Below are 17,073 nucleotides of genomic sequence, written 5' to 3'. Positions count from 1 at the left end.
GAAAGGGACATTTATATATATATAAAAAATAAGGCATCAATCAGTGGTATTAATTGTCTTTTAGTAAATTCGACTTAATGATATGTGCTTTGTTTGTCCTGCAGTGATCAGCAGCGGCCGCCAGGCGACGTAATGGACCTTTATACTACACACAGAGGACTCACATGTACTGATTATCACGGTTGTGTGTGTGTGTGGGTTTTCTAACTTCCAGTTACACTTGAACAAAGGAACGCACATTTGCATCCGCGCTGCACATCTGCATGCTTTCTGCACACACTCTCCCATGCACGTGCGTGCTAGTGTGTGTGTGTGTGTGTGTTTGTATGTGCATTGAAACGGAGGGTGCACGCGGTTGGTCCCCTCCATGTTGTTTCCCCCACTCCTTCCACCCTGACGGTGCGCTGTGATCTTTGAACCCGGGCCTCCCCCTCACTCAGCCCCGCAGGATTCACGCAGAGCCACGCAGGAGGGAGGACCGCAGAAAACCCCTCCGTGCTCCGTCAGACTCATGGACTCTGCTCCACCAGCAAGGAACCATGACCTGTGCGTCTGAGTGAAGAAGAAGGAGAAGGAGAAGGAGAAGGAGAAGGAGAAGAAGAAGGAGAAGAAGAAGGAGAAGAGTTCTTAGATTCATCTTTCCACCAGAGGAGACTTTTTAAGACATGTTTCTTTTGGGATGTCTCCTGAGCCTCGCGCTCCTGGGCTCCACCCGGACTCTGGCTCCGGACCCCGGAGCAGGACTCGACTTCCTGGAGGATATTTTACACTTCTATGGAGAAAACGCGTCTATTTCCACGCACGACCTGAAGGACCTGCTGCTGCTGATCTCCGCCAGGAGGTCCGAGTCCGTGTTCCTGCACAATCCTCTGGCGAACCAAGAGGTGAGCGTTTAAATACATTATTTAACACAGTGATTCTGATTCACAGGAACTGAATGGGCCTGTTGATGCTTTCAGTCAACTTTTTCATCCCTTTACCACTTATTAAATAGTTTCATATAAACTTATGTTACACGTTATAGTTAAAGCTTGAAACATTCACTGACTAATTGCTCATTTACAACATGAATATTGTTATTTTTTCATATTTTTATATCGGTTTGACATTTCTTTCAGTGCTGAAGCTCAAAGGTTTTGATTATATAAGTAAATAATGCATTTTATTATTTATTAATGCACACATGATTAAAAGTAAGTTTCATAACAACATTAAATTAACATGTATATACCCACAAACCTTTTTAAACCCTTTCTCTACTGATTTCTACTTTGTGGATACTTTAAGGTGAAACATGGTCAATCTTTTTGTTTGCAATAAACACTTAATAATATGTATTATAACTTTTTTTTTTACTTTTCACATTTTTACTTTGTAGTGTTATTATCCTATAGCTTCCTTGTTTCTTATTCTTTATTAATTTCCGACTTTCTTCATGTGTTCTGCTTTAAGATGTAATTACTGCATTTGAGGTTTTAGATATTGATCAACAACATGATCAAAAAACTAAATTCTCTCCTACAAGCTTTAACCAGCAGGCGTATATAATATATATTATCACTTTCCTTAGCTTTTCTCAGCTCGTTTCTATTTGTAGTATGACTCACATAGAGCTTTTCCTGGTATTAATTCTTGTTTGTTTCAGTTCCCTCTTTTCTTCGTAGCTGTAGCTCATATGTTTTGATCTCAGAAGTAAATTAATGATTAAAATCACAATTGTGTCCTGAATTAAGCTTCATAATAACAATCTAAAATGCACACACCTGAATATAATCGCCTTTGAAACCTTTTCTCTTCTGTTTTCTACTTTGTGGTATGATTAGCTTCATAATGAACATTTTAAATAGATAATGCTCTGTGCCCTTTCAACTATAATATGAAAACCTGCTTTAAAAAACAGATTTCATACAAAAATATGCACAACATTCATTCAAGATGACTAATAAACACGCAAAAATGACAAATGTGAGAACATTTTAAATAGAAGAAAAGACAGATTTAGCTATTATTTTTTTTGATCTTCAAATGTCTCTGTGTCCCTCAGTGTCTCTCAGCCGAGCAGATCTTGTCCCACTTCGGGATCGGTAACGTCAGTCAGCTGAACGTGGGACATCTGGGGACGATCTGTCCGGCCGTGTTGACCCAGGTGCTGCTGCCCTCCTGCCCCTACTCTGAGTCCGAGACCCTGGGGTCCGCCGACTACTCTGGTGAGTTGCTTCATCTCCACTGCTGCTCGCTCCCACTTTATTTGTCAGACCCCCCCCCCTTCTCAAATAATTCACAGGTCATGGAGGGTTCGTTTCCTTGAATTCACTCTGGTGGTGCTTTTACCCACAGTTACAGAAAAGTGCTGGAGAAAAGACTTTAAAATGATTCATATATATTATTTTTGTCTTGTGGATCCTTAAAACAACAAAGAGGGTGTTTGGCATTCTGGACACTGATTGGCTGCATTCTGGACACTGATTGGCTGAAGTTGCATTTTATTTCATTGAGACGTGAGGTTGAGGGTTCGGATCCCACCTCAGAGCTGAGTCACTGGGAACTCGTCTCTGAAGGGTTCTTGATCCAGTTCAGATCATGCATCTAAATTTATAATCTAAAAACTGGGAATGATGATTTGACTGGTTGTAGAAAGTGATGAGTCATATTTCACCTCTCTGGGGTCGTACTCAAGGTCAATGGTGCCACTTGGTTTCATCAGGGCTCCGGTCTTTGAAGTCATCTTGAGGCCGAGCGTTAAAACCCTTTGATTTTGAAGTGACGAGGGGTCAAGTGTTAGAAACCTTTGTTTAGTGGGTCACACGTGGACCAGTGTGAAGTGTGGTCACGGCTTCACGGAGCCAAGTGTTGAGGCGCCGCTTCTCAAACAGGAATCCTCTGCAATCTGCTTTATTATCACGCCGTCTGACCCGTGGAAGTTTCTGTTATGTTTCCCGTTGATTTCAATTCAACAGTTAAACGTGTCTGGCAAATGAACACAACAGCAACACAAACATCCTCCGTGGGTTTAAATCCAAACGGTATTTATTCTTTGTAGAGGACTGATGCCTATACCGATATTCTAGGTAAAACTAAATGCCAGCCTATATATATATTTATACGTTATATGGTATATTATATTGACTGATCGGCTAATTGTTTTCTCTATCTGTGTCCGAAAATATTGAAAAAACACCCGAGATGATGATTTACATTATCTGACCAACGTTCAAAAGCCGAAGTATTTTTTGTTTAATATCGTGTTAAACCAAGAAATCCCCAAATATTTGCCCAGACAAGCAAATATTTGGCCCTTTGGTAAACCTCCAGGCATCTGAATGCAAATATGGATGTAGGTGTTTTCAGTTTGTTCTTTGGTTTCAATGCCACGAAGGAGAAATCTTAAAAAATGCCGTAAAGAAATGTCTTCATATTTGAGGGAATCCCTCCAGATTTGGCACAAACATCCACGATCTCACTTCCTGGGAACATGACGGATCAGGAAGTCACGGAGGAAGTTTCACTGCGTCTGTTACTGAAGTCGTTCACTGACTAGAATCAAGAGGTTGAGGATGAGAGTCACTACATACATCACTGGCCATAATTCAATAACCCCCCACTTTTATAATCCGTACTTTTTATGAAATCCATTGAGTGTCGACCACATACATACATGTGTATTATATGAATGTGGACAGACATGGATATAAACAGCAACTTGAGGAGGTAATGATAGATGTCTAATGAATGACAGGAACATTATTACAATATAGATAAAAAAGTCAGTTTACTACTTGTCAATAGACAAGTCAATTAATAGTTCAACTTGATTAGTTCAGTTGAGGCGGAAAGAATTTACAATACAGATAAAAAAATCCTTTAAAACTTTGCTTTCTTGATAAAAACTGCACCTTAAATACAATAAAATACTTTTACCTTCTAATCCTGAGTGTGAACCTGAACTGAACTGTTTATTTAACATTATCATATGTCTATATTTACGCAATATCAGTATTTAATTTGTCAAATATTGAGACAGCTCAGCTGAGAATGACCCCCCCCCCCCCCCCCCTTGAGGTGTGTTGGTATATGATTGAATAATAACCTGTTCTCCGTGGAGGATCCGTGACGCTCCGCCTGTCCTGGAGTGACTCCCTCTCACACCCACCTCTCAGTTTCCCCGTCACCCTCTCAGGGCTGTTGACACAGATACGACCAACTGTGCCTGTTGTTCAGTCCGATGCTCGTTATTCCTGCTGGTTCCTCCACCAGAATTCCTCCTCTGCAAATAAATAAGTGTTTTTGTGTCTTTGTGTCGAGCTGCACATCTGTCCGGTTACTGTGTCGTATCAGATATGAGCTGTGATTTATCAGAATGAAGGGTGGCACGTCCTGGGACTGAATCTGGCTCTTTCATGGAGCTGTGACAAATCTTATTATAGTGTCGGGATTAAATTATGCCTATAGTATTTTAAGGATGTAATGTTTGTTTCCAAAGTTTCGGCATCACAGGAAGACTTTGCTAACTTGAGGCTAATATCAGCCAGTATGGGTTTAGAACACATGCTGTTGAGAGATGAAACATCTGGCGTCAGAACCTTCTTACCGTGTCGGTGATAATTAATAAGACTGTGAGTGAGAAACTGTAACTCGTGTGTTACCCACAGGCCGGAGAAATGTGATGGGATGTCATATGTGGTCCTGTGGCAGTCAATGTGGCCACCAGTGGATGACCTTTAATCCACTGCAGTGATGGTGCAGGACACTGGGTTAATAACAGCTTCTACATTTACCATAGAAAATAAGTCATCTGGTGCTTTGAAGGTTTTTCTTATCTGTTGCCAGAAGGAAGAATTAGTCAAAAGAGGAAGAATAAGTGTTTAGGATGATAGATGACAAAGATAGAACCTACGGCCAAAAAGAAAAAGTAAAACACAAACAAACTTAACTTTGCCGCCTCTAAAAAAGCCATAACTGCCAAAACACTAGATGAAATGCAATGATTCTAGTGATGGTATAACAACAGCTGTGTGTCCTCTCTCTCCTGGCAGTGTGGGGTTACGGGTTCCTGGCCGTCACCATCATCAACCTGGCTTCTCTGCTCGGCCTCCTGCTGATTCCATTCACCAAGAAGTCCTACTTCCCCAAAGTGCTGACCTACTTCATCGGCCTGGCCATCGGGACGCTGTTCTCCAACGCCGTGCTGCAGCTCATTCCAGAGGTGCGTGGCCGAGGCAGCGCCAGTCCCTCGGCTCAGGGACTAGACAGAATGTTCAGAAGAGGGTCCATTTATAAGAAACTGAACTTTTCTACCTGTTCCTCCACAGGCGCTGGGCTTTGATCCCAAACGGGACAACTATGTGTGGAATGCAGTCGGAATATTCGGAGGCTTTTATCTCTTGTTCGTTGTGGAGAAGATTCTGAGGCTGGCTCTGCGGATGGATCACGAGGTAACGACGCAGAGGAATTTATTGTCTGTTTATTATTGTTCGTTTATTAAACCCCATTTATCACAGACCGGTATCGTCATATCTCCGTTGTAAAGGTGCCACTGCACAGCTCAGCTTTATGGGATGATTCCACTTCCAGTTGCTGACTGCCGCAAGAAATTACACCTTTATGAGAACCCGTGCACATTATTTAATATTAATAATTTTACGTCAGGGTCAAAGTCGGAAGTGTCAGCGAGTTGACACTTTGTGAAAATGTGCTCTGTGTTTTATAGAACCCATATATTTATTATATTTAAAGTAAAATAAAGGTCAAATATGTCCATAGAGCAGGAAGGAAAAAGTTTGAGAGATTTACATGCTTCTTTTAGCCAAGATTTGTATGAAAATGTTAGATCCTCTTTAGTGTCTGATGATATATGAAGTTAACGTGATCAGTCAGTCAGTCAGTCAGTCAGTCAGTCAGTCAGTCAGTCAGTCAGTCCACTGCTTCTGGTCAGGACTTACTCTGGATATCTCAACAATGACATTTAGAGAGTTTGAATGTCCCTGACTTTTCCTGTCTCGTGCTCATCCTGCTCACTTCTGTGGTTTTGTGTGAAATGAAGCGTCTTTAACAGAACCTGTGTTTTCTCATCTGTCTCCTGCTCAGCACGGCCACAGCCTCTTCGCTCCTCCAGAGGTGACTCAGGAGAACTCCCTGCAGAACGGAGACATAACGGAAAAGAGTGACTCCATCATTTTGACTGGAATCAGCACCATCGCCTTGGACAAGAGCAGCCTGAGCCCAGATTCTCAGGTACAAGCACACTCATGAAGGAAGAAAGAAAATGATGATCCCCTGATTGCACACGTGGCATTAACCTGCAGCTCTGCCACCATGCACTCAGTGATCCTTTGTTTAAGTAGCTGAGTCTCGAGATAAGCTTTAAAAGAAGCCAGAGACGTGCTGTCTCCCACAGATCTTATCTGAATCGATCACGGACTATAAACTGACGACTTTGATTTAATCTCTTTATGGGTCAGAAAGTTTATCTGTGCTAATGGGGAACATAAATCAAAATATACTTCCGTAGCCGATGAGGTGGCGCGGGGTGATTAGAGCTCCGGTTAATGTTTAACGGTGAAATCTCTGGAGTCTTATGGAGGAGTCTGGCTTTGAAGGGATCAAAGATACTAAACAAACACTGGGATCGAGCAGTGAAAACCAGTGAAACCAGGGCGACGGCCTCAGATCCCTCGTCTCCCGGTAAAAGCTGGAATTGTCTGAGCCGAGCACAAAGACTCCTTGTTAGTCGGCGGCTGAGAGAACGGATGTTTTGTCACCGCAGACGATCTGCAACCAAACTGCAAAGGTTCTGTTTGTGTCCGCCGGCTCTCTGGTTTCCCATCAAACACACTTGTGCCATTCTATCTGTAATTAAAGAGTTCTGTGGCAAATGCTGCACCATCCTTTTAGGGGAACATGTTTCCTGTCCTTGGATAATCAGCATCTTTTACATTTTTTAGAGCCAAGATGGAGGCACTGTTTTGATTAAAGCCTTCAGATTGTTAGGTTTTCTCACAGTGTTTGATTTTAAATAATGTTAGTGATGATGAGGATGAAATACAGAAGTTTGATTATCGCTGAACAACATTTAGAAGAGTAATTGGTGAATGTAGTTCATAGAAAATATCTCCTCTGCCAAAGGAGGTTGTTATTGCTCCTGTTGTTAGTTATTGTGTTTTGATGGAGCTAATATCTCTTCAAGTTCCTCTATTTCCTAAAGGACCTTATTATTAATGCCATCATTCAATATGTCTGCCAAACTCTGATTTGATAAAGATGATGATGATGATGTTTTTGTTGCCCCTTGTTTCCTCTTTGAGGTTTATAAAAAGAAACTATTCCATATTTTAGTATTCTAGTTTGTCCATACTACCTGCTAAACATCAGCTCTAAGCCCCAACTCCAGCCTCACTGAGCTGCTTGCATGGAATTTAATTAATACAATTAATAAAACAGAATTTAGATTCTCAGATTATGTCTTAATTTGATATTGATATTGAGGAAAAAGTGCCTTCACCTAGTTTGGACCAGATCGTGGCAAAAAAAGCAAAACGTTCAACTTTGTCCTTTATTTTTCCGGATTTGAACTTTGGGTTTGAAACACACAGAGATACAGAATCCTTGCGTGTTATCTTCGTGGCTCACTAAATCCACATACTGTACCATACCGTTATTTGCATGTGACTTCATGAGTTAAAAACAAATCAAACTGCCTTTCTCCACTTCACCCGTCCCGTCCCTCGGCAGGACGTCCAGGACGCGGGTCAGATGTGCCGATGGCTGCGTGGGAAACGCGTCTCTGACATCAAGACGGTGGCGTGGATGATCACCCTGAGCGACGCGCTGCACAACTTCATCGACGGCCTGGCCATCGGGGCTTCGTTCACCGTGTCCATCCTGGCGGGGTTCAGCACGTCCACTGCCATCGTGTGCGAGGAGTTTCCTCATGAGCTGGGTGAGCGATTAATCAAAGAAAATCCTGAAACCTCACACTGTAAACTCACAAAACTTAATCTGAACTTGTCAGGGAAAACCTAAAGTTACAAATGACACCAGAACGACATCAGGTCGGATTCTCCCCGAAGACAATTAGGATATTTCCATTTGATCGCCGGGTGCAGCCATAAAAACAGGTTTTCAGTGAAGGACTGATGCAATTAAGTTCAATTCAATTCAAACTAAAATTCCCACTAAGAATCAATAATCTTTATCACCCTCTCCTGACAAGCTGCAGAGTTGCACCAAAAATGTAATTTATTTGTGTCTTCAAATCAAAATACCTACGTTTGTCAGTTCATTCAGAGACAGGACGAAAATGCCTCCAGTAAAAGAGATTTAACTTCTGTTGTTACAGACATAACATGTATTGTTAGAGATATAACTTCTATTGTTACAGACATATCATGTATTGCTAGATATATAACATGTATTGTTACAGATATAACATGTATTGCTAGAGATATAACATGTATTGTTACAGACATAACATGTATTGCTAGAGATATAACATGTCTTGTCACACAAAGAACGGAATCATAACTCTGTGAATAGAAGTGGAAAAAGATTTTGAATAATTTCTGCAGTAAAATTAGACCTTCAACAACTTTTTTTTACTTTGGGGCAGAAAAGTCTCACCTTTTAGCAACTTCAACCTCAAACCTAAAGTAAAAACCCTAAAGTACCCGATACTCCTTTTTTAAAGCTTTACAGGGAGTATTATTACTGCTTTAAGATATTAATTTGTAGTAATAAACTGTTTGTCTGTTGAGCAAAGTTCCACCAATGCCCTCCACATCCTGCCGCCTCTGCCTGTTTCGACTCCCTCTAATCAAAGCTGTGTTCTGTTCCCTCTGCAGGAGACTTTGTGATCCTGCTGAACTCTGGCATGAGCATCCCACAAGCCATTTTCTTCAATCTGCTGTCGGCGGTTTCGTGTTACGTCGGCCTCGCGTTTGGAATTCTGCTCGGGAGCAACTTTGCCCCCAACGCAATCTTTGCCATCGCAGGAGGAATGTTCCTGTATATTGCGCTGGCGGATATGGTGAGTTAGATTCCATTATCTGAGGATAATCACGTAGTAGCTGCAGTAATAATAATAAAAAATGCTTTCTATTGTGATATGGAGGGAATGAAATTGTTTTTTATAATTTTATAATAACACTAATTGTCTAGTTCTCATGGAAGTAATATAAAACAAGAACGGATGCAGTCTGATAACTTAAATTACTTATTGGTCATAAAACTAGATTGGGTTCATTTCTGTTGGTGGAAATTGGTTCAGAGTTATATAATAAAGCAACAGACATACAAAGGGTGAAAAATGGTGGAGGCACAAAACACATCTTGGCCAAATCAAGGAATACTTGTTTAAACATGATTAAAAATATATACATTTGTTATTTAAGAAACATTTTAGAGGCTTAAAATTAGAATTATTCAGAGTATTTGAAATTAATATTCTAAAAAAGAAATAGATTTTATTAAATGTTTCTCCATAACTTAATAATAACTCAGTAGAGCAGACTACAGGAACAAGTAGTTGTTGTTTTGGGATCATTTCGTAGCTGCTATTGTTTTTTATGGGATTTGTTGAGAATGAGACATGCAAACACTTAAAGAACAATGGTTAATGGTTTGTGTGTGTGTGTCACTTTGAATCCCAGTTCCCAGAGATGGACAACATAGCCCGGGAACAGCACCGGACTTCAGACAAGGTGGTTTTCTTCATGATCCAGAACGCCGGCCTGCTCACCGGGTTCGCCATCATCCTGCTGATCACCGTGTTCGCAGGCGAGATCCAACTGGGATAGAGGAGAGGAACACGAACTGGGAATCAGACAGTCGTGAGCTGCTTCCGTTTCTGCTGACTCGGCTCCCTCAGTGAATGTGAAGGGAACGTTTTGTACAAAGAAAACTAAATGTGTAAAGGACTTTAAAAAAAAAAATCTTTCTACTGTTGATTTAGTGAAATGTTTACTCCTTGAAAGGGAACCAATCTTTACAATCATTTCATGTATGAAATCTAGACAAATTTATTTTAAGGGGGAAATAAATTATTTTTTTTAGTCTTCATATATTGTGACATGTGTTTGTTGTGTCCTACCCGAGAGGTGCTGCTTTGTAAACTAACATCTGCCGAGTTGTTGTGGCAGCAGCCGTAGTTCGGGCTGTTATGGCATCAGAGTTTGACCTCTGTGTCTTGTTCCTGGCTCTTTCTCAAGGTCATATAGCTGGACTCTTTCATCTGTATGTTTCACAGAGTGTATTCTGCTGTCGATCAAATTTCAGACACTGGAAAATGTTCATATTTTGACAGCACCTGTGGGAATGATGCCTCCTGTAGCTCAAAATTCAACTGTCTTAGTTTACTTTTCCTTTGTTCTATACGGAAGTGTTCCTACACACACAAAGACATGGACCAAAATATGTCACACACCAGAAAGGCTAAAATATCACATAGAATTTTTTAATAATCAACCACAGGAAATATATGTATATATTTCAAAACAACTGTGAGTCACTCCAAATTGATTTCCAGTGAAAATAGAGAAAAGGATATAAAAAGTGTCCATATATTCCCCAAAATAAAGTCTGATTATGCTCTTATTGTAAATGAGATTTTATGATATTTGGTGTTAAACATGTCATCTGCGATTTTTCTCCAAGTATATAGTAAAAGAAACAAAGTCTGTTAATATTGTCCAGGGGACACTGGTGCTTGTCATGCAGATTTTTTCACAATTAGATTTTTTGGGAAAGAAAAAATGAAATGGACCCATGTTAGACGTGATTATCGTTTTGTGTTTCGTCTCCTAGATTTTATTGTGAAAACAGAAAAATTCTCTTTCCATTTTCTATGCAATTTAGTTTATTTTTTACTATGTACAATAAAAAGGTGCATATGGATTGTAAGAATATGGTAAATGGTTTTGTATTTATATAGCGCTTTTCTAGTCTTGATGACCACTCAAAGCGCTTTACAGTACAGTTTTACATTCACCCATTCACACACACATTCATACAGTGTATCTATTTAATATGTAGTCCTCATATAGAGGACAAATCAAATATTAAACTGATAAGAACAGATACTACACTTGATCTTAGCCAAAAGACAGAGAAGTGGTATATAATATGGTTTTATGTGGGTATCTTTATTAAATTAAATTAAATATCTTAAGGTAAGAAAGCAGAAACATTATTCATGAAGTTTATTTGATCTTTCTTTATATAACCTGTGTATTTATTTGTTTATAGTTTAATTTAAACTAATGTTAAATGAAGAACATTAAGGACACGTTTTAATATCGATTTACTCATCAGCCAATCAGCATTAAAGAGGATGTAGCCTAAGTTGCGTTCACGTCCCACCGTAAAGTCCGTATTCAGTAAACTATTGAGCAGCCAAATGGATAACAAACCTAACCAGCATCACGTACTGTTCTTGTCTTCATGTCCGGTACATGGGGAATGTGACCCACGTTGTGTACACATGAGTTACAACATCCGGTACAAGCAACCAACCTGTTACAAAACAACAGACCTACTTGTAGACAATACTGACTTGTCCTTTTTACCACTGTGGCGAGCGTCCCTGAACTCATCAAATCTTCGTGGTGGAGTGCAAACAAACGAACAGACTCGAGCATGAATCGAGTGATTTGAGTTTCCAGGAGCTTCCGCTTCTCTCCGCTCGTCCTCACGCAACTTCCAGGAGTTCACACCAACAGGTAAAGTGTCTTTGTTCCGTGTTTCCTGTGCGACATCCGCCTCGGAGCGAGTTCTCCACTCAGATCGGCGGGTTACTGGAAGCTAGCTCCGATGCTAGCTGCTGTTCGTTAACCAGGGGAATCACAGTCGTGTCTGATTTGGATTTGGAGGCAGCAGCTGATCCAGGATCTGGACATTCTCATGTTTACTGTCGGATGATGGTGAATAAAAGGTTTATAACAGCAGGGGGGTTAGAAACGTTGCCTTGCTCACCGTTAAACCCTTAGAACCTTCTCACGTGTGAGGCAGTGATCTGTCAGTTCACGTGACACTGGTTGAACGGTGGTAACCAGACATAAACCAGTTCGCACTATACCACCAGCTGTGATAGAGTATCTCTACGATTCACTATTCATCAATCGATAAACTGCAAGTCAATCACACAATGATAAATCGTGATACGTGTCTTACTGACGAATGCACATTTCCCTAAAGAGGTTAACTGCAGGATTTGTGTGTTTGTGTGTTTGTTGGTGTCAGATTCACAGACACAAAGTAAACAACACTGCCAGAGTTCACTGCCGCTTTAATTTGTATAACAAACAACTGTAATTGTCCCAAAGTGCCATCATTCCAATCTAGAATTGCGAAAGTACGGTGGCACAGAGAGTTCAACGCTCTGCAACTTAAGAAAAGGACAACGTGATGAACCTGTCTGTAGCTCAGTGCTTTGTGAAGTTCCATCACCACTGACGAGCAGCAGACTTCACACACTTTACATGTGTTGTGACTTTATGCAGCGTTTGTCGTCAAAGTTGTTTTCTTTATGTGCCCAAGTTTGTATCTATTTGCTTGTGTTTCCTTCTTGCAGTGTGTTGAGCTCTCGTTTCTAAATAAAATCCAACAGTACACATTAAATCACTTATACACAAATAGATAAGATCCTGAGGGAGAACATAAATGCAGGAAAAAACACCTGAAGATCAAATCTCTCAGGATAGCGTTTTATTATATGACTCTTTTTGTACAAATATTGATTCATCAGTGTGAAAGTTATTCTTTTTGAGAATCACTGAGCAAAGACAAACTCAACCTGTATTTTGGGGCTTGGCCTGAGTTCATCAGGGTCCCTGATCATTGTTGCTCCTCACAACATCAACAGAGGGTCTTTTGTTTGTGTTTGCGGTGTGATGACAGTTAAGGAGGCTCGTGTTACTGAACCAAACAATTATAAAAGGGTTTGTTTTACGAATATAAAATGTAGTCATTTATGAGACAGCATTTAGTTCTTAGCTAATAGAGATCCCAATAAGTGAAATTAATCTTTCCCTTTCTTTTTGTATCCATTTCATTTAAATGCAGAGTTGAGCCATGGCCAATATTCAGATCCGCAAATATCGAGATGAGGATTCCGAGGCAGTGAAGGAGATCTTCACCATGGGGATGAGCGAGCACATTCCTTCGTCCTTCATGCACGTCCTGAAACAGCCGCTCATGCAGATGGTGCTCATGATCGTCTTCTGCGCTCTCATCACCAGCTCCAAGTCCTTCCTGCTGCCCATCCTGGCTCTCACCCTGTGCCTAGCCGGGGCCCGGCAGTTTGTCGTCTACATGTTCAACCAATACATCGACGCCTCCCTCAAGAAGGACCTCAACAGCATCAGTGAGACCTACCTGAACCAGAAGGACTCTGGTTTCTGGGTGGCTGAAAGTGACGGCCAGGTGGTCGCCACAGTGGCCTGCCTCCCCGCCGAGGAGGCGCCAGGGTGCCTGGAGCTGAAACGCATGTCTGTGTGCCGCAGTCACCGCAGGATGGGCATCGCTAAGACTCTGTGTCAGACAATTACTGATTTCACTCGTGAGCGGGGCTACGCAGCGGTCATCCTCCGAACCTCCATGATACAGACAGACGCTCAGAAGCTCTACGAGGACATGGGCTTCCAGAAGATAAGAGAGTTTGCTATTCCTGAATTTCCTGCCAAACTCCTGAACTTCAATTTGCTTGAGTATAGACTGGATTTACAGAAAGACGGGAAAGGAGAGTGACTCGAGCAGAAAGACGATTTAAGGTCCACTCTACCATTCATGAATCAACAAATCACTATTGTTTTCAAAAGCCTTTTTTTTTAATTGTCAGTTACTTGTAATACAGTGGAAACTGCTTATAGTGATCATGTTGGTCCCAGGTCTTTCTCTCTTAATATTAATAATACTAATATCTAATACTTTTCTTAAATGAGTGAAATCTTTTATTCGTAGCTGCAGGCTCATTAATTCAGCTCGTCTCTCAAGCTGACACACACACACACACACACACACACACACATACAGACACACACATCACTATATCCGGCTTCCACTGTATTAGTTGAGGAAGGTTTGGTTTGCCCGTGGTCACGTTCTGTTCATTTTGTAAATGATTTCATTCATTTCTACAGGAAACTCAATTCAATAGGCCGAAGTGGCTCCTTTAATTTTGTAACTTTCCTTATGTTATTTGAATTAAAATGAAAGATGCACTGATGTGATTATCAACCCTGATCTTATTATAGGGGAAACAGATTTACATGTTTAAAACAAATGTGTATAAATTATTTTGGCGTCTCCAGATGAAGCTTTGTGAAGTAAATGTTCTCAAGTGATGATAGTCAGATACATCTGGGGGCGGTGGAGTTTAAAAGAACCTCTGCTTGCTCTATCTCTGCCTCGGGCCTTTGATATGTCAGACCAACCAATCATCAGTCCAGACTCCAAAGACAGATGTAAAACAGAAAACAGTAAATCCTAATGAAATATTGGATATTATTAGAATAGTCAACTTACTGATTGATTAATTGACGAGCTGGTGCAGCTCTTGTTGTGAACCTGTTGACACTAATGAACTCTGAGATAACAGAATTGTCCGTATGATTTCATGATTAGCAATGTGTTTGCATTTCCCATTCACATGCCTGACACACAATAAAACATGAACTTCTTCTTTTCATCTAAAGATTTATCCACTTCTTCACTTCCTCTTTCCTTTGTCACATGGTCGGGGATATTTCAGATGTATTTTTTCTGACAAACTGTTTTTAAATCTCTTTTTCCATTAGAACCATTGACCCTACCAGAACCAGTAGATCTCACAGGGAACCAAACCCCAGTCCTGTGAATTGTGTTAAGGTTAAATTTTAGGATTAGTTATTAACTGGTCATTGTTAAGGTTAGAGATAAGGTTTTGGTTTGGTTATCCACAATGAATGGGAGTCGGAGCAAAGTCCTAATAACGATAGCTGCACTGAAGTGTGTGTGTGTGTCAGGGACCCGAGTCTGGTTCCTGTTGAAGAAGAACAAGGCCCAGGGGAGGTTGTGGGTTCGGGGCTGAAACATCCTGCAACATGTGGGGGCTTTGGGTAACAAACCTGAGAAGCTGCTGTGGAGTTTGTTCTACACACAGGACGTGAACGTGTGTGTTCCAGACTGATACTGAAAAGCTGAGGGACATCAAGTTGTTACCCCCCCCCCCCCCCCATCACAGAAGGGATAAATATCTGTTTCATATCAAAAGTGTGATTTTAAAAAAAAAAGGATAAAAAGAATGTTGCTCTCAACTTCAACTTTATTGACCCCGGTTGTGCGTTCATGAAACTGTGAAAAAACGACAACACAAAATTACCAACAGCTGTCTAATGTCTGCTGCCTTCATAGAGTCTCTTAATGTAACTTTACTAATTCAGGATGATTTATTTATTTATTTATTACATAAAAACTAAATTCACCTGCACTGCACTTGACTCTTAAACAAATGTGATTCATCTTGTAAAAGAGAAATATAGCAATAAAGACTTTATTCATTATTCAAATCCCTTTTATTACAGTTTAACAACATAACACAGATCATCCAAACTCTATAATGTGTCTGTATGTAAACCTCGTTCCGCTGACGGGGGTTCGGCGGCCTCCTCGGGGGCTGTGTGGCGGGCCGGGTCAGGCAGCAGCTCGGACACCTCCGCTCGGATGGGCCGGTCAGACCTCCATGGATGGATGTAGCCTGCCGGGGACGGTGCGGAGCGACGAGCCGGATCTAAGGACTCAAAACAGGTCAGAATTATCTCCTATTCGTCCCTGGCATGACTGGAGATCAGGTCCGAACCCGAATCCGCACCCGAGCTGATGTGTTATCATGTGTGTGTCGGTTTAAAACGAACGAGTATTTGTGGTTTTTGGTTTTATATTGAGAAGCGAAGCTAACGGCTAATGCTGCTAGCGGCTAGTCAGGGAGTGTCCCAGTGACAGCAGCAGGCACCAGTGCTGCTTCTCACACTGGTTATAGCAGATGAATATCATAACACACACATTAATACGACTAATAACTGTTAGATGTATACATGGAGGTTTGGCTGGTGGTTTAAATGTCAGTGTGGATCCAGATATCAAGTCCCAGCACCATGATTGGTCTCATTTTAATTAATTAATCTCAATTAATCATTGCCCCCCCCCCTAATTTTTAATTTCTATTAGTTTAATTTGGCTGGGAGAAAAAGACTGCAGCCACACCCATGCTGTGGTTAATCTGGTCCCAGTGCACAGCACATGTTGGGAATCACATGCAGCTCCATTGGTTTGGGATTAGATGACATGATGGAGGCGGTGCAGTGGGATTCAGGCTCTGGTCTGTGGCCTGGGACACACTAGATGGCACCAAGTCACTCATTTACCTTCACTTTCATGTCTCTGGAGCTGGAGATGTTTTAAATGTAATGCCTGAAGCTTGTTTTGTAGTCAGTGTGCACTGTGCACACAACACAATTATGTTAAAAACAGTGTCCTCTAATCAAGGTTATACATATTATAATTTTGTTCATGCATATCTCTGTCTGTCCTGGGAGAGGATCCCTCACATGTGACCCTCTCTGAGGTTTCTATGGTTCTCCCCCTGTTTACATGGTGTTTTTGATAGTTTTTACTTATTCTCATCTGGTGCAGGACACAGGAGGAATAAGTGATAATTTGATGCAGATTGAAATGAGGTGCTGGGATGAACAGACTCTGACCCTGGTCTCTATGGATGACACATTTTTTCCCCTTCAGGAATGATAGTGATGAGACCAGGCCTGGATATCCTCAGCGTGCATCTAGTGAGCAAACAGAAACTCAATGTACATCCACTGTTCCTTATAGAGGATTCATTTAAGTAGCTTTGATAGCAATGAATTATATTTTTTTAACGTTTCTTGACAGTGTCAAATATAATCAGATCGTCTGCCACTATTTCACACACCCCAAGTTATTTCTGCGAATAGCTTTTCTCTTCTACACACAGTTTAAAACCTAATAAACTTGATATTTACTGTGATAAATATCAAACAGAAATTGTACAAATGTTCATCTTTGAGAACC

The 17,073-nt window shown here is 41.0% G+C and overlaps 3 protein-coding genes and 1 pseudogene across 3 annotated transcripts in view; 3 read left to right on the top strand and 1 right to left on the bottom strand.

Moving 5' to 3' along the window:
* The first annotated feature begins 422 nt into the window (after nt 1–422).
* slc39a8 (solute carrier family 39 member 8) lies at nt 423–10,053 on the top strand. Its single transcript, XM_062397659.1, has 8 exons — nt 423–884; nt 2,045–2,207; nt 5,034–5,203; nt 5,310–5,432; nt 6,085–6,231; nt 7,729–7,936; nt 8,838–9,022; nt 9,645–10,053. Exons 1-8 carry the CDS (start codon nt 666–668, stop codon nt 9,789–9,791), a joined length of 1,362 nt encoding a protein of 453 aa, XP_062253643.1. The 5' UTR covers nt 423–665; the 3' UTR covers nt 9,792–10,053.
* Nucleotides 10,054–10,999: 946 nt separating this feature from the next.
* Nucleotides 11,000–11,108, bottom strand: LOC133963091 (U2 spliceosomal RNA; annotated as a pseudogene).
* A 447-nt stretch (nt 11,109–11,555) lies between these two features.
* Nucleotides 11,556–14,683, top strand: nat8 (N-acetyltransferase 8). The gene is made up of 2 exons (XM_062397978.1): nt 11,556–11,711; nt 13,054–14,683. The coding sequence occupies exon 2, from the start codon at nt 13,063–13,065 to the stop codon at nt 13,735–13,737; it is 675 nt and encodes a 224-aa protein (XP_062253962.1). The 5' UTR covers nt 11,556–11,711; nt 13,054–13,062; the 3' UTR covers nt 13,738–14,683.
* Nucleotides 14,684–15,496: 813 nt separating this feature from the next.
* The window catches only part of dctn1b (dynactin 1b), a 29,097-nt gene continuing 27,520 nt past the window's right edge, over nt 15,497–17,073 (top strand). Inside the window, exon 1 of the mRNA XM_062397975.1 lies at nt 15,497–15,774. The gene's annotated coding sequence lies outside the window, so the exon portion shown is untranslated. The remainder of the gene's footprint in view (nt 15,775–17,073) is intronic.

Source organism: Platichthys flesus, chromosome 10 (assembly GCF_949316205.1).
Source record: "Platichthys flesus chromosome 10, fPlaFle2.1, whole genome shotgun sequence".
In the NCBI taxonomy this organism is placed as follows: domain Eukaryota; kingdom Metazoa; phylum Chordata; class Actinopteri; order Pleuronectiformes; family Pleuronectidae; genus Platichthys; species Platichthys flesus.
Note: the sequence above shows the minus strand (reverse complement) of the source record. Positions and strands in the feature narration are given on the sequence as shown.

What these genes read in the sequence shown, in the direction of transcription:
- slc39a8 (XM_062397659.1), top strand. Translation starts at nt 666, where the DNA reads ATGTTTCTTTTGGGATGTCTCCTGAGCCTCGCGCTCCTGGGCTCCACC. An exon ending in TGCTGCAGCTCATTCCAGAG is followed by an intron (nt 5,204 to 5,309) that starts GTGCGTGGCCGA and finishes GTTCCTCCACAG; the next exon opens with GCGCTGGGCTTTGATCCCAA. An exon ending in ATATTGCGCTGGCGGATATG is followed by an intron (nt 9,023 to 9,644) that starts GTGAGTTAGATT and finishes TTTGAATCCCAG; the next exon opens with TTCCCAGAGATGGACAACAT.
- nat8 (XM_062397978.1), top strand. Translation starts at nt 13,063, where the DNA reads ATGGCCAATATTCAGATCCGCAAATATCGAGATGAGGATTCCGAGGCA.